General features: G+C 46.3%; 2 protein-coding genes across 9 annotated transcripts in view; one reads left to right on the forward strand and one right to left on the reverse strand.

The window, feature by feature from the left end:
* Positions 1-665: 665 nt before the first annotated feature.
* On the forward strand, positions 666-12,213 carry esrp1 (epithelial splicing regulatory protein 1). Of its 4 annotated transcripts, none has more exons than XM_015950472.3 (16): positions 666-1,008; positions 1,326-1,484; positions 1,599-1,715; positions 2,037-2,148; positions 2,484-2,627; positions 2,748-2,802; positions 2,908-3,018; positions 3,106-3,238; positions 3,318-3,360; positions 4,087-4,406; positions 4,909-5,133; positions 5,206-5,458; positions 6,485-6,662; positions 7,294-7,426; positions 8,862-8,951; positions 10,302-12,213. In XM_015950472.3, exons 1-16 carry the CDS (start codon positions 877-879, stop codon positions 10,437-10,439), a joined length of 2,343 nt encoding a protein of 780 aa, XP_015805958.3. In that variant the 5' UTR covers positions 666-876; the 3' UTR covers positions 10,440-12,213. The 4 variants fall into 4 exon arrangements, with proteins under 4 accessions (XP_015805958.3, XP_015805959.3, XP_015805961.3 ...); XM_015950473.3 differs by having other exon boundaries at positions 5,206-5,446; XM_015950475.3 differs by having other exon boundaries at positions 8,862-8,984; positions 10,302-10,402.
* Positions 12,214-14,319: 2,106 nt separating this feature from the next.
* Positions 14,320-23,124, reverse strand: part of epb41l4b (erythrocyte membrane protein band 4.1 like 4B) — a 38,675-nt gene continuing 29,870 nt past the window's right edge. For 2 of the 5 annotated variants that reach the window (XM_070551195.1, XM_070551199.1), the window contains exons 13-23: positions 22,720-22,753; positions 22,495-22,528; positions 22,315-22,418; positions 17,316-17,455; positions 16,299-16,411; positions 16,092-16,205; positions 15,947-16,002; positions 15,709-15,864; positions 15,475-15,595; positions 15,228-15,361; positions 14,320-15,009 (exon numbers count right to left, since the gene is read on the reverse strand). In XM_070551195.1, the coding sequence (XP_070407296.1) occupies positions 14,946-15,009; positions 15,228-15,361; positions 15,475-15,595; positions 15,709-15,864; positions 15,947-16,002; positions 16,092-16,205; positions 16,299-16,411; positions 17,316-17,455; positions 22,315-22,418; positions 22,495-22,528; positions 22,720-22,753 (1,070 nt within the window). In that variant the 3' untranslated portion in view covers positions 14,320-14,945. The remainder of the gene's footprint in view (positions 15,010-15,227; positions 15,362-15,474; positions 15,596-15,708; positions 15,865-15,946; positions 16,003-16,091; positions 16,206-16,298; positions 16,412-17,315; positions 17,456-22,314; positions 22,419-22,494; positions 22,529-22,719; positions 22,754-23,124) is intronic. The other 3 variants (XM_070551197.1, XM_070551196.1, XM_070551198.1) reach the window with 3 other exon arrangements.

The following is a 23,124-nucleotide window of genomic DNA, read 5'->3' on the forward strand; positions in this document are numbered from 1 at the left end:
TTAAATGCTGGACTACATGACATTTGGTAAAACATTTGTGAGACTTTCCAAACAATCTATGTCACTCAGCTTGTGTAATATTTTTTTAAGTCAACTAGTCCATCCATAAAATTGTACATACATTTTTAGAATATTGCTTGAAACTCAAACAAACTTTGCAATTTATTTGTTTGTTTGTTTATTTTATTTGTTAAATTTATTAATTTAGTTGTTTTGTCAGCCTAAATTTAGTCAATATCTAGTCTACTTTAGTAAATTTCCTTTTATTTAATTACATTCATTTATGCCATTGTTTTAAAATAACTTTTAAAATAAAATAAAAAATAGCTTTAGCGGATTAAACAGGCCTATCACTGGAAGTTTTTTTCTAAATAGTTTCATGTAATTATATATATATTTCCTATGTAGAAATTATCATTTAGAAAAAGAAACTTTGGTTTTTCTTGGGAACAAAATTTAGTTGAATTTCAGAATCCACCAGCTGTGGATTGCTGTTATTGTTGACAAATAAACAGCCTTTCGACCCTGTAAATCCGTACATGTCTATTTACATACAGTTTCTGTCCTCCATTCTCTGCCACGTCCTAATGTTTAAACTACCTGAAAGGAGGGAGGGGCAGGTAGACAGTCACGTGGTCACACAGGTAGAGTTGCTGCTACAAAAACGGGGAGCGTTCAGCCATTACTCCGCGATGGTGACTGCGGGAGGCTCTACGTAACCATCTAACGCGACCAAACTTGGATTTACGGAGCTCACCTTTGCGCCCAGGTGTCTCTATAAGGGCGTTTCTACCTCCTGCCTCCCGCAGCGGTTTCAGCTACGTTTCTCAGTCCTGTAGTTGGGTGTAGTATTACTTTTGGGTTGTTTGTGTTCAGATGACGGCGCAGGTAGACTACCTGGTGGTGGTTTTCACCACCACATCTGGCGCGAGCGGAGAGCTGCTGGGGTCTGATGAGAAGGAGCTTGTGCAGTTGGTTTGGCAGCTGGTGGATGTAAAGAACAAAACGGTAAAAGGACATTTGTACACAACATGGGATCGGATTCTCTTGATCCCAAAGCAGGAAATGTAGGGATTTTAGGAGAAGACAGGTAGACGAACCTGAGACTCCTGGTGTTTTAGTAACAACTCATTCATAAAACTGTTATCAATGTCAGTTTAAATCGTCTACTGGGTGAAAAGATGGACTTTAAGGTTTATTGGATAAAAATGTGGGGAAACTGGTGCAGATGCTTATCACTAAGTCTAGAAATTCTGTCATCCCAGTTCAGCTCCAGTGGAAGCTCCTGTTTCCAGACTGACTTGTTTTCTTTTTCTGTGAACCAGTTGGGCAAGGTGAATGAGCTCCTCATTAAGCCCGACCTCTCAGACCTGTCGGAGGAAAAGGTGGAGGAAGATGTTGTGGAGGAAAGCAAAGAGGAGCAGAATGGGGAAGGGGCAGACTGTGTTTACACAGCGACGAGTCTGGATGGTGCTTTAAACACGGTAATCCAACTCAGTGGTCCAGAAAAACTCTTAACTTCTATAAACGATGCGTTCAGGTCAAAATACCGTGATGCGTCGTTGTTTGATTCCTTCTTTATCTGCTTTGTTGGTCAGTTTAATCTACAGCTGACGAACGAGGTGAACAGTGTGGGCGCGGGCACGTCGTTGTGTTTGTGTACAGACGGGCAACTACACATTCGTCAAGTGATTCACCCTGAGGCTGCAAGCAAGGTGAGTGAGCTGGGTTGGGCGGACGCCCCGCAGCCAGGGCGGATGTTGGCTCTGGTGCAGGAACCTGTGTCAGCGCTGTCAGCTGAATTAAATGTTGCCTTGGAAGTCGGTCCGTGGGGCAGAGGAACTCATGAAAGCCTGACCGATGACACGCAATCACACCTGTGCGCACGCCTCACCTGTGCACGTGCGGTGACATTCCTCCAAGAAAAGAAACAACATCTCACACACTTCCAGAGAAGGCTCCACTTGCATGAACAAACACAACGGTGTTGATGAAAGTCATAAACAGCTGTTCCTTCCGTGTGTTCCTCTCTGCAGAGCCTCCTGGTCCCAGATTGTTTCTACTCATTCTTTGACCTTAGGAAGGAGTTCAGGCACCACTTCCTGTCCTCTGACCTCAAGACTCTGAATTCACATGTCATGGCAGAGTGTATCCATCCATCTAACACAGTTCGACGTGTTTTCAGGTTATTTTAACTGTCGTTTCCTCATTTATTTATTTTTTAAATTTGAGCCTATTCACTCAAATAAAAGGATTTACGAGCCGGGGTGTTGGCTGCAGGGTAAGAGCTTTTGAAATGCAAATAAGGAAACGAATGACAGCCCTTTGCTGAGCTCCAGGTGAAGGAGTGTGTGTTTAGCCAACAGGACAAGCCCCACTGGTGCAGAAAAACGGACTTGCACCTAAAAACTCCACTTGCACACTCCTTGTTCTTTAACTCAGCTGTTTGGAGGAGTTTCCTTCCCTAACCGATTCCTCCTCAGCTCTCGGTATACCTGTGGAAGCTTCAGCCACGTGGGATCCTTCGGCCACTCAGGAGCCGCTGGTGGCTTTGCCCGCGGAGGTGGCCGTGGAGCAGGTCCGGCTTATGGCCAGCATCGTTCTCACGCTCCTCTCTGAACCATTTTGTGAGTATCGCATGTAAACATTAGATCCAAAGCAAGAAATACTTATTTATGTGGACAAACTGGATGCAACGTTTGCTTTTTGTTTATCTGCTATCGTTTGATTATTGCTCTTCGTTACAGCTCACGTGTTTTCTAACCCAGAAAGAGTGAGCGAGAGGTTTGAAAGTGGCACCTGGTGAGTGATTAGTTCTTTAGTTTGTAATTTTGCATTAAAATCGGCCTCAAGTCCACTGTGTGTGTGTGTGTGTGTGTGTGTGTGTGTGTGTGTGTGTGTGTGCAGCAGTAAGATGGAGAAAGTGTGCGACGGCACCGTGATCAGAGCCAGAGGGTTGCCATGGCAGTCCTCTGACCAGGACATTGCTCGATTCTTCAGAGGCCTCAATATTGCCAAGTATGCCGTAGACGTTTAGCAGACCTGCACACTCGCCGAGGTGTTTTTCAGGAGTTAACCTGGGGTTTGCTTTACCGTGTCGTGCAGAGGAGGGGCAGCGCTGTGTCTCAACGCTCAGGGAAGGAGGAACGGTGAAGCACTTGTTCGTTTTGTCAGTGAAGAACATCGAGACCTGGCTCTGCAGAGGCACAAGCACCACATGGGCAACAGATACATCGAGGTAGCCGGTGTGAAAACGGCTTTTAGTCACTAACCGAGCTTCAGCCTAAATTTGCATTTTGGTTTTGTGTGAACAACAGGTTTATAAAGCAACAGGAGAAGACTTCCTGAAGATCGCAGGAGGTGAGAGCGTTCCTGTTTAATCTGGTCACAGGGCACAATGCAACAGCTTAAAGAGCAAGTCACCCCCAAACCAAGTATTTTTTGCTGATAAACCATATAAATGTGTGTCTAATCGTGCTGCAGACACGTGTAGTCAATAGTTTTGCACTTTAGTGCATTTTAGTTGAAATTTAAATTTTCTGCCTAAAACTGTCAGTGTTGCGCCGTTGTCAGGTAAAAACTCTGCACTGCATTTGAATTCAAATCTGCCGTCGCTATTGGCTAAGAGGTACCCTAGAATGTTAGCTGGTACCATGTGATGTCACAATGTAGTTGTGAGCCTGTGTGTGTGTGTGTTTGTTAGCGGCTCCGCCCCCTCGGTCTGCTAGGCAACAGCATTTGTTGCATTTTTCAAACAGGAAGCGGGAGTGGAGTAATACTCTGGTAGGGGGTGACTTGCTCTTTAATCATTATGTTTATTTCTTTTATCTCGGCTAAAGCAAAGCAGCGAGTTTTCCAACAGGCCAAGCCGTTACTAAAGAGTCTGATACGTCTTTACTGATTTTATGTGACAAAAACTTGAAAAGAATAAAGAAAATGTCTGACTTTAACACGATAAGGTCAACCATCTAAATAAAACTCAAGGTTTCAAGGCAGCAAAGTCAAGTTTATTACGTTACCTTCCATGTTTGGAAAATGTAACAAATCACGTTTGAATCCACGAACCTTGTCTGTGTGTTTTAAAAGGCACCTCCAACGAGGCGGCCATGTTCCTGTCACGCGAGGACCAGATCATCGTGAGGATGCGAGGCCTTCCTTTTAACGCCACGCACGATCAGGTGCTGGCGTTCTTCTCGCCGGGAGACGGGCCACAGGAAGCGTGTCCGATCAGCGGCGGGAAGGACGGCATCCTGTTTGTGCGCTACCCGGACGGGCGTCCCACCGGAGACGCTTTCGTGTTGTTCGCGTGCGAGGAACACGCCCAGTGCGCTCTGAGGAAACACAAGGAAATCCTGGGGAAGAGATACATCGAGCTGTTTAAGAGCACGGCAGCAGAGGTGCAGCAGGTGCGTCTGAGAGCCAGGACGAGTGAAATATCTTAAACTGCTGTTGTCCTGTTGGGACAACCTTTTTCTCTCTTCCTCCTTCTCGCGTCCTGTGCTGGTGACATGTAGTCATGAGGGTTAGTTTCCCTATCTTCATGGATGGATGAGCTTACAGCCCTCTGGCGTACCTATGCAGAGGTTTCTTCCCCCACCTGTTGGTGTGTGTGAGACTCACTGAGGCTTTATCAGCCCTCTCCAGAAATGCAAACACGCTGGTGTCCTGTTGGCTGCCAGCCAGCTCCTGTTGGGCAGTGTAACGCATTCAAACACGACGTGGACTCTGGAGTGTTTCTGCACACTTTATGTATCTCCCAGTGTTTGCTTAGTTCGTTAAGACAGCTGATAGGAGGGATTCGTGTAAATGTTTTATTATCTATAGCACAAATGTTTCCCGAGCTAGATTAACTCACTGACGGTCTTTGTTTGAGGCGATGCGTGTAACTTGAAACCGAGTGTGTTGCAGGTTCTGAACCGGTACTCGTCAGCCCCTCTGATCCCCGTGGCCCCAGCCCCCCTGGTTTCCATGCTGCCCACAGTCTCTCTCCTGCCCCCTCCTGGTGGTGTGAGGGATTGCCTGAGGCTGAGAGGGCTGCCATACACAGCCAGCATAGAGGACATCCTCACCTTCCTGGGCGAGTTCACGCAAGACGTGAGACCACACGGCGTGCACATGGTGCTCAACCAGCAGGTGCATGCACGAACCACATCGACACACCCGTCACTCCCAAGCATTGCTGAACGTTGTCTTCTGTGGCCGCAGGGCCGTCCATCCGGGGACTGCTTCATCCAGATGGTTTCAGCGGAGCGGGCGCTTCAGGCCTCGCAGCGGCTTCACAAGCACATGATGTCCAGCCAGCGCGGCGCCAACAGCCGCTACGTGGAGGTGTTTCCCTGCAGCCAGGAGGAGATGGGCCTGGTGCTGATGGGAGGCTCGCTGTCACACACGCATGCACACACACACACCCGGAGCAGGAGTGGGACAGGGCTCAGCCCGCCGCCATGTAAGTCCAGACGTAAGTGCTGCTGGGAGCTGGGGGTGCTTCGGGAACTGCAGGGTAGGTGGGCTCCTGTCGGGGGGGGGGCAGGGTTGCTGGGTTTCCTCCAATCTAGAACTGAGGGAGGATGGGGAGAAAGATTCATAACTGTGTGTGTGATTCTTCCTTGTAATTTAGTCTGATCTGCATGAAAACTTACGTTTTGATGGGTTGTTGTTTCATTTTTTCTTGTGTTTCACACATTCTGATGGAAACTGCAGTTTAACTCTTCGGTGGCACGTCTGCCTCTCACCACAAAGATCTGAAAAGGTTGGAAAGGTGCAAGCAAAGTAATCTTAAATAGAGCACAATCCGGCAACGTGGCTCACAGCTTTCTGATCACATCAGATCATCGTGGTGGTTGTGGGATTCGGCCAAAACAGACAAGCACACCTGAGCAGAGCCACTCCTTTGCTTGTCCAATCAGCAGCTGTGGGGAGAGGTGGGCGGAGCTGGCGCGTAGTTGTGCTTTGTTCTTTGTGTCTGTTCACAAATAAGACTTTAACTTCAGTTTGGAGGAACGGGTACTGACCGACGAGCTAACAGCTAGTCTGAGTGGTGCAAAGATTGTTGGCTCTTGTGAAATATCGTATTATGTATTTCTGCCACAAGAGCCAAGAAATGCTAAAGCAATGGCAGTGGAAAGGCCTCAGACTAGCCGTTAGCGCTTCAGTCCTCATTAATCCGAACAGATTTGAACTGTTTCTCCAAACTGAAGTCATTCAAACTACTACTCACAACCTTTCCACAGAGCCCTACTTTTGTCCAAAATGACCCATAATAGAACTTGTGTTGTTATGAATTTCTGCCCGTTAGAAACCTGCTGCGCTACAACGCGTGTCGGCCGTGTCACACGTCTGTAAAGACCAACGGCGGTCGTCGTTTGCATGAACTCTTGCGTCAGAAATGACCCAAACAACGACCAGATCCACGGCCACGGCTCTGGGCCCTTCTGGTTCTGGCGGTGACACTCTTTCCTCTCTCTGTTCTCGTTTTATTTTCCAGGTTTGTCTCCACCGTCGTACTCCTTCACGCCTCTTCCACCTGTCCTGTCCACAGAGGCTGCTGCTCTTTACCCCCCCATCGGGCAGATGCTGTTGACCCCTCGACCCCTCCCGCCTGGACACGCCTTCTACCCTGCCTCAGCTCAGCTGTACATGAACTACACCACTTACTACCCCAGGTAAAGGCTCGTCGCTGTCGGACTAACGTTTTAATTTTCTCTGGTTAACTCGACAGGTCAGGCGTTCATGTTTCCCGTCATCCCGAGGTTGCATTGATTGGTGTTTGCACAGTAAATTTAGCACACACAGTAGCCGCTCTGCTGCGATGATAGAGCTACAGCGTGTGCAGACCCAAACAAAGCCCTCAGCGTTTACTTATGGTTGTTAATTTATTAAATTCTTGAGTTTGTCAGCCTGGTTGATGTTATTACAATGTGAACGGGATTACTGCAGACAAACGTTTAAAACTGAGAGATTCTTGTTGAACACGAGCAGTTTTCAGAAGGTTGGGTTGGAAACTCGAACTTGTGTCGGTGATTCTGTTTGAGGGTCAGAGTTTTAAAGCAGGAACAGACCGGCTGAAATGCCAAGGAGAGCGACGGTGACAAGGGTAGTTAATAACTGAATGCTGCGTTATCAGAGAGCTCGGTAAACTTCAGATGACCTCCGCGTCTCGCTGGCTGAGAAAAGCTCTTACGACAACACCCACTCAGAGGCTTCTTATTCCTGCCGTATCATCCAGAATCCTTTCATTTGTTCAGGAGGTCGTTCTTCCTCTAAACTCTCCCTTTTTTCTTTTAATCCCTACAGTCCTCCAGGCTCTCCTACGACTTTAGGTTATTACCCCGCCCACTCGTCCTCGGGAGGGTTGGTGCGGATGCCGGCGCTGTCGTACGGCAGCAGCGGAGTAAAAGACCTCATTAGTGCAATGCAAGGATACCAGGTAATAAACAGTTACACACACACACACACACAAGCACACACACACACACACACACACACACACACACACACACTTGCATTTATATGCTTGTGTGGACCCTCAGTTGACTTCCATTCTTTTCTTTCCATTTTTCTGACTCCACTATGCCTAACTCATACCCCAATCCTAACCATAACCAATGTTGATCTATTCCTAACCCAAACAATCCTCTAAAACCACATTTTGGGTATTTTCACATTGTGTGGACCAGCCAGATGTCCCCACACTACAGGTAAAAGTCCTCCAAACACGCCCACATCACCCCGCTTCTCCTCCAGCTTCACTGGCTGCCAGTCAACTTCAGGGTTCATTTCAAGATCCTGGTTCTGGTCTATAGGGCCTTACATGGACAAGCACCATCTTACATTGGTGATCTTCTTAGTCCCTACACCCCCAGCAGGTCCCTGAGGTCCAGTGACCAAAGCCTACAGGTTGTGCAGCACCAGGCTAAAGGTCAAAGGTGACAGATCATCTGCTGCTGTGGCCCCCAGACTCTGGACCTCTCTCCCCCTCAGCCTGAGATCAGTGGACTCAGTGGTCTCCTTTGAAAAGCAGCTGAAGACTCACTTGTTCAAGCTGGCTTTTGTATGACCTTCTTCACCTCTCTCTCTTTATTCTGCTCTCCCCACCTATTCCACCTTCCTCAGGATCCACTGGTTTCCCTCTTTCCTGTTCACTCTCTCTCTTTCTTAACATTTTTAATCACAATTGTCTATTTTTGCACATTTTAAATATATTTTTAACCATTTTCTAAATTCTTTTTTATATTTTTACATTTTTTGTTTTAGTGAAGCGCCTCGTGATTTTTATCTTGAGAGGCGCTATAGAAATGATACTTTCTTCTTCTAAAAGTAAAAATTTGTCCACACAAACCTATAAATACAAATACACACACACACACACACACACACACACACACACACACACACACACACACACACACACACACACACACACACACACACACACACACACACACACACACACACACACACACACACACACACACACACACACTGCATGAGTGAGTCACATGCAGTCTTTTATTCAAATCTCCTTCCATGGGTGTGTGCATCGTCAGGTGTCCTCTCTGGTTGCTAGAGGCTATCAAACCCGTTTATCCTGTCTCCTCTCCTTGTTCTGTCACACATCTACTGCAGCTTGCTTCAACTTGAACTCAAGTTTGAATTGTTTTGCTGACAAGAAAGTGGAGAATGTGCGGGGTGAGAGGAGATATTTGGAGTTTATCTTTGAAGCAGTCAGGAGTTGAGTTTTCCTCGTTTTTCCCGTCCGCCCTGTGTTCTTTGTCAGGTCCGTTTTTGCTCTTAGGGAAATGTTTGTGGTTCGAATGTGTTCATTTCATTCCTCCCCTTCCCTTCCCTCCCCCACACCGCAGTACGCTCCCGAGGATGCCCTCGTCCACGCTCATGGGTCCATGCACGCTCACGACCCAGCCAGGACGTTGCTAACGCAGCCCAAAGAATGGGTGTGTATTTCAGGTGTCTGAGGCAGGTGGCAGGTAAGGCTGAAGGCTTTAGTTAGGAGGAACCCATGTTCTAAATTCATGCTGTCCTATCAGAGTGGCTAGAGGAGCTTTCTTGGATCTGACCTAATTTTGGGTTTTGTTTTGAATCATTTTGATTGGGATTCTTGGTGGACTTCTGTCCTGTTGAAGGACGCAGCGATGGTGGAGCGAGCCAACTGACTGTTCACTAAACCGCCCCGTCACAGTTTAGCACATAAAAACCAAAACTAATAAACATTAAAGGTGTGGAACACTGAAAACCCCATGTTCTATTGGTTATTTCTGATTCTAACGGGTCATTCTGAGTGTCTCACGCAGGCTGAACATGAAAATAGTCTCCTACACCTATCTCCTGCGTTAGCTTCTGATAGAAAACAGACGGTGAAACTCTAGGATTAGAAAATCCTGACAGATCTACGTCACCCTGTCACTAACATTCATGGACTCACCCATCTGGACTCACGACGGGGAAGGCTGTTGTTGGTCTAGCGTCCAGGAAACAGCAGAGAACGTCTCAGCTAGTAGAAGCTAACATTAGCATTAGCATCTTCACCACACAGCAGAACTCCTCCAGGCTTGTGTTATTTGCGGAGATAAAACATCAATGTCGCAGAGAGAGAGTCAGCGGTAGAGTCATGCTGCCGTTAGCCAATCAGAGGAGAGATGTCCACATATCAGGAAGTAAGACGCTAAATCCTGCCGTCTGAAGCTCACCTGTGATGTGGCTCCCTGCTAGCTCCTGGAAAGGGTGCAGCAGGTCTTTGTCCCCCCCCCCCCCCCCCCAGTACGACTAGAGGCCACTGCAGATGTGCTGATTGAACGAGTGAGCCACACTTTCCAGCCTCTCCCTGCGTGAGAGCCGGCGTTGTTGGAGTCAGACCACAACAAGCCAGCCTGCAGAGAAACGAGCAGCAGCTGAGCGCGGAGCTTTTAGCAGCTCGGCTGGGATTCACACCACCTCATTAGGAGCATGTTCACAACCACATGATGATAATTTGATGTTTCTGTAACAAATCAAACCGTATTAAAACATTTGCACAATGCAGAGTAAGCTTTGAACTGTGGCATTCATCTGATCAGGTTGAAAAAATCCTGGAAAATATAGATTTTTAATTAAAACCCAGAAAATCCGACTGAATGGACGACGGGGCTGAGTCGACAGTCGGTTGTTGATGTTGTAGACTGTAGAGGAACAGCCTTCAGGAAGCAGAGGAGGTGATGGGGAACACCTGGTGCCGGTGGAGGAGCTCCCTTTTGTTTAGAGACAATAACGCTTCAGTGTGTCTGTCTCTTCTTCTCTCCTCCTCTCAGAGTCCCATGGAGACCGTTTCCCTCCTGAGCAGCGGTCTGATTGGTCAGTCCAGCGGTGGAGACGCTCCTCTCATGTCCCTCCCAGCTCTCATGACCAAGCCAGCAGGACAAGAGTACCTGGATCTGACCCTACTGTAGCACAAACACCAGAAAAAGTCACGTGACGAATTTTTGTATGTGTCAAGGACTCGTTAGCTGTTTTTATAAATGGTCTTTTAGTTGTATTATTTATATCTTTAGACAGAGAAATAAATGTATTTTATACCAAATTTATTGCAACCTTAGCCAAAAAAATGTTTTTATATTGCACAGTCTTATTTTAAAAGCTTTATAGAGATTTTTTAAACCTGATGTGTTGTTTTCACTACGAAACGTTCGTCAGCCAAACTAGAAGAATCATCTTTCCTGTGTGTGTGTGTGTGTGTGTGTGTGTGTGTGTGTGTGTGTGTGTGTGTGTGTGTGTGTGTGTGTGTGTGTGCGCGTGTGCGTGTGTGAGCGGGTGTGTGTGTGTGTATGCGAGCATGTGTGTGAGAGTGTGTATGTGTGCGTGAGAGCGTGTGTGTGTTTGTGCGCGAGCGTGTGTGTGTGTGTCTGTGCGAGTGTGTATGCAAGCGTGTGCGTGAGAGCGTGTGTGTGTGTGTGTGTGTGTGTGTGTGTGTGAGTGTGTGCGTGAGAACGTGTGTGAGTGTGTGCGTTAGAGCGTGTGTGTGTGTATGCGAACGTGTGTGTGTGTATGCGAGCATGTGCGTGAGAGCGTGTGTGTGTGTATGCGAGCATGTGCGTGAGAGCACGTGTGTGTGTGCGAGCGCGTGTGTGTGAGAGCGTGTGTGCGCGTGTGTGTGTGTGTGTGTCTGTGTGAGCATGTATGCGAGCGTGTGTGTGTGTATGAGAGCGTGTGTGTGTGTGTATGAGAGCGTGTGTGTGTGTGCGTGAGAGTGTGTGTGTGTGTGTGAGTGTGTGCGTGAGAGCGTGTGTGTGTGTGTATGCGAGCATGTGTGTGTGGGTGAGAGCGTGTGTGTGTGTGTGAGAGTGTGTGTGTGTGTGCGAGTGTGTGCGTGAGAGCGTGTGTGTGTGTTTATGCGAGCATGTGTGTGTGGGTGAGAGCGTGTGTGTGTCTGTGCAAGTGTGTGTGCAAGCGTGTGTGTGCGAGCGTGTGCGTGAGAGCGTGTGTGTGTGTGTGTGTGTGAGAGAGAGCGTGTGAGCGTCATGCGTGTGTGTTTTATCACATAAACTGTTGAATACTTGGCGTCTGTACATAGGTCTGCTACGACACACACGCTGATTGTGTTGAAGCTTCAGTGCATGAAGAAGTTCTGTAAAACCTTTCAGCTGTTTGTTTACGTGACGCCGACTGCAGATGCACTGCTGATCAGTTAAACTAGAGACTAGTAAAGCATCCTGTGTTACACTGCCAGGCTGACCGTCCTGATTCTTTAGATTTTATTTTGCATGAGTGCTCCCAACTTGTCAGCCTTCATCTCCTCCTGCCCTGCACGGATGGATCTCCCTGTTGTTTCATGTTAGCGACGGCCCGGACCTGAACGGGGGACGCAATAACATGATTGCAGTCCTCCATCGGACTCCAGTCACAAGTTCTCAGCTCATCAGGCTAATCTCAGGAGTCTGAGGTGGTTTTTAACCAGTTTTCTATATTTCTTTCATTCATCCCTCTTCTGGATGTTTTCAGCTGTGATGATTTCACAGAAAATTATTGAACAAAAGCAGACGAACTCTGTTCGTTGCTTCTGAATTACTCTAAAGTAAAGAAGCTGAAGAACATGTTTGACATGTGAACTTTAGCCTCCGTGTCCCTGCAGAGGTGACGGATGAGCTCTGTGCATGTTTTCTTATGTAGGTGCTCCACGCCCTGCTGCAGACGTGCTAAAAACTCAATAAACAAATCAAGTTTGCAGCCTCCGTGTGCTTGGTCTCACCATTTACCTGCCGAGTAACGCGTTTCTTCTTGTTGCGCACCTCATGAAGGGACTCGAGGTAAACGAGCACAAACACCCAGGTGGAGTCGTAGGACGACAGAACAGGGCTCAAAGTAAAACCGAGGGAACTCCCAAACTCCGTCCTCAGTGATTACACACACACACACACACACACACACACACACACACACACACACACACACACACACACACACACACACACACACACACACACACACACATCCCAGCAAAGAAGGCATTGCCACCCAGGAGACTCATATGTGAGAGAGGTAGGCATTTGTTCCTCCCGCTGGGTAAAGAGGGAAGAAAGAAAAAAGCAGGCAAAAAGTTATCACCCCCACCCCCCAGGGCAAATTGGCCATTGTGTAATCCAATCTTGTGCACCCCACCCAGCCTGATCTCTGCAGGCTCTCTCACAAGACAACACACCCACTCTGTCTAAACCTGCACATCACAATCCCTTCAGCCAGACTACAACTATTCTCAGCGCTTAAGCGTTTTATTTGTAAATGTTCTGTTTTGAATTAAAAATAACACATTTTTACTATTTAAAGGGGACACATGACTGTTTTTCATCTGTTATAAAAGTTCTATGATCAATAACAAACATGTTCACGACGTTCTTTGCTCTAAATCTCTCTAAGGGATTTAACATGACGTGATCTCAGCAGCTTTTCAGTACCGTCCAGAATGAGCCGTTTCAGGGCTGTCGCTTCAAGAAAACAAGCTACAGCTGGCTACGCCCACCCAGGCTGCTGTAGGCCGAGAAGCTCCGACATCCGGGATGGGCTGTGAGTAGAGCCGCTGCTCCTCCTGCAGCAGCTCTCTCTTGCAGGTGAGAGGTGGTTAGTGACATCACAAACGAGGACTTTTGTTCTGGGCACAAAATTCCTAAAACCAAACACTGATGGGCTGAGTTTTCTTTCACGTTTGGAGGCAGTAGAGACCCACATAGCAGCAAATAGATGGAAAATGTGAGTTTTGCATAAAACATCTCCTTCAAGACTTACAGCCACAGACCAGATTAAATACATTTAATTTTTTAAGAACTGGAGCAAAGTAAGAATAATGAACCACTTTTTCCTCTCTGGGGGTGAGGGGATTTGGCGCCTGTCCCCGGTAAGGAGGTGGGGGACAGCTTGGACAAGACTCCATTCCCTCACAGGGACAAAAACACCTTAATCCTGGTCTTCCCTTAACCTAACGTGCATGTTTTTGGTCTGTGGGAAGAAGCCAGAGCACCTGGAGAAAACCCACGCAGAGAAAAACATGCTAACTCAGGGCTGAAAGTCTGCAGCTGGGTTTCAAACCTGCAACCTTTTTGCTACGAGGAAACAGTGCTAGCAACAGCGCCACCGCGCAGCCTCCATCTTTTACGAAACTCAATTAAATCCGCTTTAGATTGAAAATAATTGTGTGTTAAATTGTACATTTTGCACAAAACTGATGCATGAAGAAAGATTTTTTTCTCTACGGCGGGAATTCAACATCAGACACGTTCACTTTGTTCAAACCAGGAAGATTTTGTTCATCTCTCAGAGGTTTTATAAGTAAATCTCGAGTCGAGCTTTTGTGGTGCTTCTTCATGAATCCAAGCTTCGACTGATAAACGACTGAAAAAATAATCTGATTCTTCTGCAAAACGTTTCCTGAAGTTCCTTCAAATCCAGATTCAAGCAGCTTTGTTATCTCAACTAGAGGAGTCAGTGAAGAAAGGTGCAATGAACAGGCTGACTCACCTGAGAGGTGCAGCGGCAGATGAATCAGTATTAGCCTTTATTATCACAGCATTCCCTCACAGGGAGGGTGTGAGACACACACACACACACACACACACACACACACACACACACACACACACACACACACACACACACACACACACACACACACACACACACACACACACACACACACACACAGGGTGAGGCCGAGCGTTAAAGCAAAGGCTGAAGAATCCAAACTGATGATGAGGCCTTTGCTGAGCTCCAGCCAGCGGCACAGGAAACCACAGCAGACGACTTCCTGCTTCAGATTTTGACAAAAGAAAACTGAAAATAAAAAAAGACAAGAAGCAAATCTTTCACTTTATTTCCAAGAACATGCTTTCTCAGACCAAATCTGACTTTATTGAAAAATTGCACGAGGGGCAAATATAGCAAAGGGACCCGTGTCTCCATGGTAACCTGCAGCTGCCACAACACACCTGGTTTGTCTCCTTCTAGTGGGCAGATTGAGACCGCCACACAAACCAGTAAAGTCTGTTTTCACCTCAAAACACTATTATTTAGTTCTTAAATCACAAATGCTGTAAAGGTTTTTGCATCTATAAACAACAGAAGCATTTACAGAGTTTCAGCATGTTAATTACAATTCCTATTTACATTTGAACTGAACTGGAAGTGAGGCGACAGCGGCTGCTGTTTAAAACACAACTCAGACAACGCGGAGGAGGTGGCGGTGAATCACAGAAACCTCGAAGACGACCCAAAAGCATTTCGGTTCGACAGCGATCATGCACGAGTGGAGCCCGTCGGAGATGAGGCGTGACTCGAAATGAAATCAAGCAAGTAGAACTGTTCAATCAATGCAAACGCGTTTTAAAAACTCCTAAATCAGCACAAATGTACGAGCGCTGGCGGACCGCTGCCTGTCTGTCGGTGATGTCACGGCGTTGATGGTCAAAGTCTCAGAGTTCAGTCATCAGGAGAGCTCTCAGGATCTTCTCTCTGTCCAACTGAAATTCCTCTCTGCTACACACACACACGCACAAGCACACACACACGCACACACACACACACACACACACACACACACACACACACACACACACACACACACACACTTTGTTAAACACATGAAAACATTTCCAGAATCAGACATTACTGACATTTCTTTAGTTAAGTGGGTCCATTTTTTTTTATTGTGAATTTGTGTCCTTATTCTTGAGTGTCAGCATCTCTTCTGTTACCTGCTGTTGTGGGCAGACAGGTAAGGGACCAGGTGAGGCATGGAGCTACGGTAGTAGGAAGGGGAGAGGTGAGGGGAAGGCGAAGGAGAGGGACAGCATGGACTACTCAGCTCCAGAGTCGGTACTTTGTCCGCCTGAAATCCACATCAGCGTACACACCAACACACACGTTATTCTGTTTATGGGGGGAATCACTCTGGAGGGGAGGAGCTGCACGCTTACACCTGCTGCATGAGTCGTGTGCTACCTGTGGGTAGATGGACGGCTGTATCTGCTTGTCCAGCGAGCTGCTAGATCCTGACTTTCCTGCACTCTGAGAGGAGATTGCTGCGAGGGCTTCTGGTAGATCATCTTCATCTTCGTGGTTACTGGCGAGGATCAAATTGAGAGCATGAGTGCCTCTCACAGCCAAAAGGTCAGAGAGCTGTTGCTTCCGTGCTTTGTCAGTCACCAGCGTCCATTTTAATGGCGTCAGACTCACAAGCTGAACTGTCGGACGAGGCGTTTTCTGCGGTTGGAGCTGGCGTTGCCCTTGACTTGCAGGACATCTGTCGCTGAGTTATGATCTTGCTGTCGGTGGGGCGTCTTTTCGGCCGTCGGACTGGACGCCGCTGAGTCTTGAGATGAACTCCGATACCTAAAAAACAAACCACTGCATGAGAAAGTAAGTTCTGCTGCACAAAACCTCGAGAGAACACGGGAAGCGTGGGTTTACTGGCCTCTCATTGAGAGTCTCACTTGAGTTCCTCTCCCTGAGTGTTGTTGGGGTTTCCTTCTTCATCATGCAGGAGAACACAGAAATGCAGTTAATGCGTTGGACCCGGGACACGAGGTGAAGGTTGTGTTTGAAGTGGACAGCACTACCCTAAAAGCTGCCTCCACCTGGGCTTTGAGGATGTTACATTTCAGGTGATCAGGGAGCACCACCGGAGAAGCAGGCGGGTGCAGAGACTTCCCGGACAGCTGCTTCTCCTCTCCCTGCCAGGAAATTTAAAAAAAAGGAGGAAAGTGAGGAGAGCTGCTGGGAAAAGCTCAGCGTGACGAGAGAACGTGTGTGAAGGTGTGTTTGACCTTTTTGTCGATGTTTATGTGAAGCGAGGGCCAAGGAGGAGAGCCACTTTCTGCCTCCAGAGCCTTGAGAAGAGACTGAGAGATGTCCAAGGGACAGGGAGGAGCTCGGCGTTCTGAGACACAGAATTCAGCATTTAAAATAGACGAGTCGGCTCTTGGTAAGATGCTGCATTTAACCGTGTTACTGAATAAACGATATGAAAAGGGTAGAATGCCTTCTCCGGGTCAGGGACGAGGTCCTGCCCCAAGTGGAGCTGACATCGATAGGCGAATTGGTGCTGCGTCTACAGCGATGCGGGCGTTGTACCGGTCTGCCGTGGTGAAGAGAGAGCTGAGCCGGAAGGCGAAGCTCTCGATTTACCGGTGGATCTACGTTCCTACCCTCACCTACGGTCGCGAGCTTTGGGTAGCGACCGTTTTCTCCACAGGGTGCCTGGGCTCTCCCTTAGAGATAGGGTGAGAAGCGTGGTCGTCCGGGAGGGGCTCGGAGTAGATCCGCTGCTCCTCCACCTTCATTCTCATTTCTTTCTTTATTGAACATGTAAATCAATAGACAAATTAAAGTATTCAAAAACTTCAAGAGGAGCCAGTTGAGGTGGCTCGGGCATTTGGTCAGGATGCCTCCTGGACGCCTCCCTGGTGAGGTTTTCCGTCCAACAAGGAGGAGACCTAAAGGTAGACCCAGGACACGGTGGAGGGACTATGTCTCTCACCTGGCCAGGGAACGCCTTGGGATTCCCCCAGAGGAGCTGGCCCAAGCGGCTGGGGAGAGGGAAGTCTGGGCCTCCCTGCTGAGGCTGCTGCCCCCGCGACCCGACCCGGATAAGCGGTGAAAGATGGGTGGATGGATGAACACTTGCTTTTGTGACTTTCCACATCGCAAAAAATCTGATATATTATTATTTTTGCCTTTTCTGCGCGAATTTAAAACAAAAGTTTTTTTTTTCTAACCTTAAATGTGGACCAACAATCATCTGAAAACGAGCAGCAGCGGTTCATTCAGATGAAAACACTCACTGCTCTTGGTGTGTGTGTGGCCGCGCGTGTCCGGGCTGTGTGAGTAGCGCCGGGGACGACGGTCGGTCTTCCCAGAATGGGAGTTTTCGTTCTCCGATGAGCTGTACTGGTGGTCCGAAGCAGGACTGGTCAACGGGAAACTAGGAATGACACATGAAAACAAAACAACCCCCCAAGCAAACAAACATCAGCCTTTAAAATCCACTTAAATATTTGTCGTTGAGGTCGTGGTACTGATACACACTCCAGTCACCTGGATTTTAACGCTGATGCGTCAAACAAATGTGAGGAATGGCTGAAAAATACGATTAGATTATAAAGATGAAAAGATCTCAAACCTTTTTCTTACGTTCATGAAAACCGGACTGCCTTCGTAAATGACAGATTTAACTGTACAACATCGTTTTCTCCTCCCTGTAGCGTTATGAATCTTATAATGGTCTGCCCTTAACAGCTGCCCCTTCACACAGTAACATCACCAAGGTCGGACGCTTGGTTCACTATGTTTACATTCCAGGAGAAGAGACAGAAGAAGAGAAGAAGAACGCTTTTCATTGATTAATCAAAGTACTTTATTTGTGATAAGCTAATCAAAGCATATGTTGATCATTAATAATCAGGTGAATGATCTGTGAAATAAAGATGTCATGAGTTATGTGTTTAAATGAATAAACAGGGCTGCACCAGACAGACTGATATACATTACCATGGAAATGCATGACACATTGTTTTCAACCAATCAGAACTTTCGTCTGTGGTAGGGCAGAATCTGGTTTGTTTATGAAAGTAGTCCAATCCGGTTTACTAAGATTTATAAACAACTGGGAGATCTAAAAGAAGGCAACGCCGTTTTATATTCAGTTCCACGTTGACATCAGCTCTGTTCGATCTGAGCTCCAAAGGAGTTACATCATACTCTCAACATTGTTTTCAACCAGCTCTCAATCCATCACCGCCAAAAGAGAAGTACAGGCTGGCCAGCTGTTTCCGTCGTTTGAACCAACGAGACGACGTTCCTTCAAAATAAGAGTGAACTTGCTGACGCCTGCCGACTGCTACCGGAGCCGACCCACAGACGGGCTTTGTAGTGCTGCGACCGCTGTTTCACCAGCTCCAGTACATTCGAGGTCCGAGGACCTGGCATTTCCTGATCTACATGGGAGACTCCATACGGTACGTGGTCACGGCACAAAATGGCGGCTCATGTCATCAGCTTCTGAAGCCTCGTGGTAGCCTAGTCATAACAACCAGATTCGCTACGTCAGCCTAGAGACTCTGAACAACACACACACACACACACACACCAACACGAAACATCTACATCCATATGCATCCATCATTGAGATAGTCCTGGTAGAGTGTAAGAATTTATAATTATAGAAATTAAAGATTCTTAAACGATCGCAACTCTCTCTTTTCTTGTCTCTCAGTCAATACAGAGTGTTTAAGTAAACTCGCTGATGATAAAAACGACCACTTCTGATTACTTACTTAGATCTAATTACAGTGTATAAATATACAAAATCAGATCATTAAATTATCTAATTACAGTGTATAAATATACAAAATCAGATCATTAAATTATCTAATTACAGTGTATAAATATACAACTTCAGATCATTACATCCCAGAAGGCTCAGCGAGCCACGAGTAATCCCACTGGCTGAATGAGCTCCTTGAATGAGCTCCTTATTCCCTATAAATTATGAAGTAATTGGTATTTTCTTTTGTCATATCGGTAAATATTGTAGAAATGTGGAACCCTAACCCTGATCCTGACTGCTGATCACAGCATCTTTACATTGTTGGTTTATTAGAAGTCTGTTTTTGAACCCTTCAGTTAAAGGTGTCCTATCTCTCTCTCTCTCTGGTTGTGGATTTGACCCTTGAGGACAACCGTTTGGAGAATATTTTAGTCTCTAAATCTAAATTGTGGCTCTATTAATATTTTGTGGGCATTCAAGACACATGGGCGACGGTGGCAGGGGAGCTAAGTGCCTACCCTGCAAAAAGAGGGTTGCAGGATTGATTCCCGCTCAGTCTGTCACGGTCGTTGTGTCCTTGGGCAAGACTCTTCTGCCACCTTGCCTGCTGCTGGTCGGAGGGACCGGTGGTGCCTGGTCACCAGCCTCGCCTCGTCGGAGTGCCCCAGAACGCCTGTAGCTAGCGCATCATCACCGGTGTGTGAACGTGTGCGGGCATGGATGGGTGACTGGTGTTGTAAAGAGCCTTGGGGGGTCGGAGAACCCTAGAAGGTGCTACACAAATACAGGCCATTTAACATTTAAGTTGGATTGGTTTGGATCCTACCTGAATGAACTTTTTGTGCCAGTCTAGTTTTAAACCTTTTTCTGCTCTTCTTCCACGTGGAGTTCCACAAGGCTCCGTCTTTGAAGCTTTGAATGTCTCTTTTATAATTTGAACAGTTTAAACATTTGACCAACTGCTTGCTCTTTGCGTTCTCTGTGGCGGGTCCAACTCATGGACTTCTTTAAGGACTGATATTTTAGAGACCCTCCAATCAGGTTTTAAAATGTTGCATAGTACCGAGACTGCCCTTATCAAGGTCTTTAATGACATTCTTTTACCAACAGACGGTGGCAGTCCAGTGCTGCTGGTCCTATTGGATCTTACAGCAGCTTTCGATACCGTAGACCACGAAGTGTTGCTCCATCGCCTTGAACATTATGTGGGAATTTCTGGGCAAGCCCTAAACTGGTTTAGATCATATTTACGTGACAGGATGGTTTGTGTGAGGATGGGTGGCTTCTCACATCTGCCATGGGGGATACCGCAGGGTTCAATACTGGGACCCTTGCTGTTTTCAATTTATATTCTCCCATTGGGTGACATTTTACAAAAGTTTGGAATTGGATTCCATCTCTATGCCGACAACTGCTAATTGTACTTGCCTCTAGATGTCGCCGGTGATCATACAATAATTGGGTTAGCAATTGTTAGTGTTTTATATTTTGTAATTCTTATTTGTGGTTTTAATTATGTCTGTAGCGCTACATGTTTTATTCTTTTGTTGTACAGCACCTTGGTGGCATGCTCATGCCTGTAAGGTGCTTTATAAATAAAGACTGAGTGAGTGAGTGAGTGAGTGAGTGAGTGAGTGGTCAGTTCTGGCTGTTTTAAAGCACTTTATAAATAAAGTTGGCTTAATCAAATGATCTCTATAGGAAACAAACAAAAAACTACTAAACTAAAATATTTCTAAAAGATGTCTGAAGATACACTTCATGGTTATTTCGTGCCACTATTGTTTTTTATACTATTATTTAAATATTTTATTGTTCCAAATTTTTTGAAAGCTGCAAAAACCTTTTCACGGCCATTTTCTTGCGGTGGACATTAGAGGGTTAAAGTACATACACGTGTAACTGAATAAACAAACAAACAAGCAAACAGCACTAATTACCGGAGAACATAAAGCAGAAAAAATCATTTAGCAGTTTTTTTTGCTCTCATAAGCAGTTTATTTATCCTCAAAGCAACATGGCGTCAATCCTTAAAAGGCAAAAAGGGATTCAAGTAAACATTAAAACACAAGTCAGCACTAACAGCACAACGGTTTCTGTAAACACGGGTTAATCTAACAGATCTGGTGCTTGAAGTAACATTAATATAATGCTCATTCCAAAATATCACCTTGAAAGCACAACCACCCATCAGACGGACTCTACTTAGCTTCTCTAGTTCACACTGAGCTACGACACCATAGATAAAGCAGCTTGAAACCCTAAACCTGCAGCACTCTTTGCATGAGCTGGACTGGAGCCCTTCCACCTGATGACAATTACCACAGATCAACACTAAAGGTCCTTAAATTAAATAATTATGAAAAGCTGTCAAAAATATTTCTACGGCATGAAAAGAGATTTCAAGTTAAAGGCAGATTTGAGCTCCTGCAGTTAAAATACATTCAAGCCTCGATTAGATTAAAACATCCACAAACAAAGCAAGGCACCAACCCACCGAACGTATTAATATGTAGAATATTTCAGTTAAGGTCAGCGTTTACGTCTGCCCTGCACGCTGTGCATCTTTACATGAATGGAGATTGCTCAGGTATTTCTGGCACAGCCGTACTTTTTATTGTATTTTGTCCTGGAACCACCCGGAGGTCACTTTGAGAGCTACAAGCAACAAAAAGACATTTATTTGGTTTAAATTTGGTTCTAAATTACCAAACTGCCACTTTTAAAAGAGGTAAAATCTCCACTAAGCAGGTAAGAAAGTTGCACGTTTTCGCTGTGATGTTTTCCAGGCCAGTCACTCGTGTTTATTTGTGGTAAAAAATAATGATATTTATTAAATTGACCTGAAAATATGTCAGAAATACATGTTTTATAGCCTTATAATTAGCAAAGACCCTAAAAAGGATTAAATGGAGCGAGGTGCCTCCATATGTAACTGTTGACCGAGTGAACATGGAGGATAAACCAGCAGCTCGGAGCGTGGTAATAATGACATGAACCGGTCCCTTTCATCTCCAACAACATTGTTGACTCGATTCTCCTCCCAAAATCCACTCAAACATCTAAAGACCACAGCATGTGAGATGAAGTCCTTCACGGGACGGGTTAGGAAGCTGGACACGGACACAGCAGCTGACCAACCACACGGATGAAGGCGGAGATGATGATGATGGAGACACGTTAACAAGCAGATGTTCATTCTCCAAAGCAAGAGTCTGCATCGACCACCAAGTTCATAAAGTGGGTTCCAGGTTAAAGGTCAAAGTTCAGTCATGACCTTATCCCTGTGAACCAAGCCGATGGATCCTTTGAGGGTGCTGCCGGATGGCTCGGGGATGGAAGGATGACTGGACACGGGACTCGCAGCCTCAAGAGAAGGTCTGAGCAGCGGGAGGGTCATGGCGTCATGGAGGCAGACAAGACACAGGCGAGGCAGGTGAGTGACATGAAGTGCAATGGCACACAGATTAAACGGAGTGAGCTACGCGCCTTTCCACAAACCTGGTCAGTCTCACCTGTGTGGTGGCGTGTGACCGGTGGGCTGCAGGTAAAGCGGGGTGGTGAGGGCGGGGTGGGGTGGATGCCACGGCTCGTGGCCAATCGGAATGTTGTGTTGATACTGAAGAGAGAGAGAGAAATTAGATGTTGCCCCCAGCCCGAAGCGGCTGTCGGCGTGTACAGAAGGGGCCACTCACCCCATGCAGGGCGGCATCAGGGCTGGCACGAGTGCTGCAAAACAACGTCAACAACTATTTCACTTGAATTGTTTTTACAAGGGAAAATAAAGAGAAAAATGGGGGAAAGTTGTGTTAGAATGAAGACTATCCATGATGTTTGGATTGAGGTCAAGACAATCAAATAAAGAAGTCCTCGTTAGGCTGTAATCATGTCCACTGCGTGTGTCTCTCTGAGTGTTTTACCTGATGTGAGGAGGTTTGGCTGGAGAAACGGCAGCTGATAGAGAAAAACAACAACAGTTAGAGGAGAAAAACTCCTTAAAGAGACAGCAGAGCCAAATGAAATCAAACATTTAGCATTTTTTCTGCTGTAACCCAAAAAACAGAATTTCAGCTCAAGAGTTTGTAGTAAAACGAAAAAATATGATTTATTGGCTTATGCTTCCTGATTTGAGTCTTTTATCAATATTATTATTATTATTATTATTATACAACTATAGTTTTTTGCAGAATGATGTAAAAGTACAAACTGGCCTGAATATCAACGTAACCCTTTAGGCGCCATAGTCTTTCCAGTAAAATATGAATTTTTTATATCACTATTTAAAGAGCTTGTAGCTTAAATCTGGTTAGAGATAGAGGAATATT

This window comes from Nothobranchius furzeri, chromosome 5 (genome assembly GCF_043380555.1).
Source record: "Nothobranchius furzeri strain GRZ-AD chromosome 5, NfurGRZ-RIMD1, whole genome shotgun sequence".
In the NCBI taxonomy this organism is placed as follows: Eukaryota; Metazoa; Chordata; class Actinopteri; order Cyprinodontiformes; family Nothobranchiidae; genus Nothobranchius; species Nothobranchius furzeri.

What these genes read in the sequence shown, in the direction of transcription:
- esrp1 (XM_015950472.3), top strand. Translation starts at nt 877, where the DNA reads ATGACGGCGCAGGTAGACTACCTGGTGGTGGTTTTCACCACCACATCT. An exon ending in GCTCCTCTCTGAACCATTTT is followed by an intron (nt 2,628 to 2,747) that starts GTGAGTATCGCA and finishes TCTTCGTTACAG; the next exon opens with CTCACGTGTTTTCTAACCCA. An exon ending in CTTCCTGAAGATCGCAGGAG is followed by an intron (nt 3,361 to 4,086) that starts GTGAGAGCGTTC and finishes GTGTTTTAAAAG; the next exon opens with GCACCTCCAACGAGGCGGCC.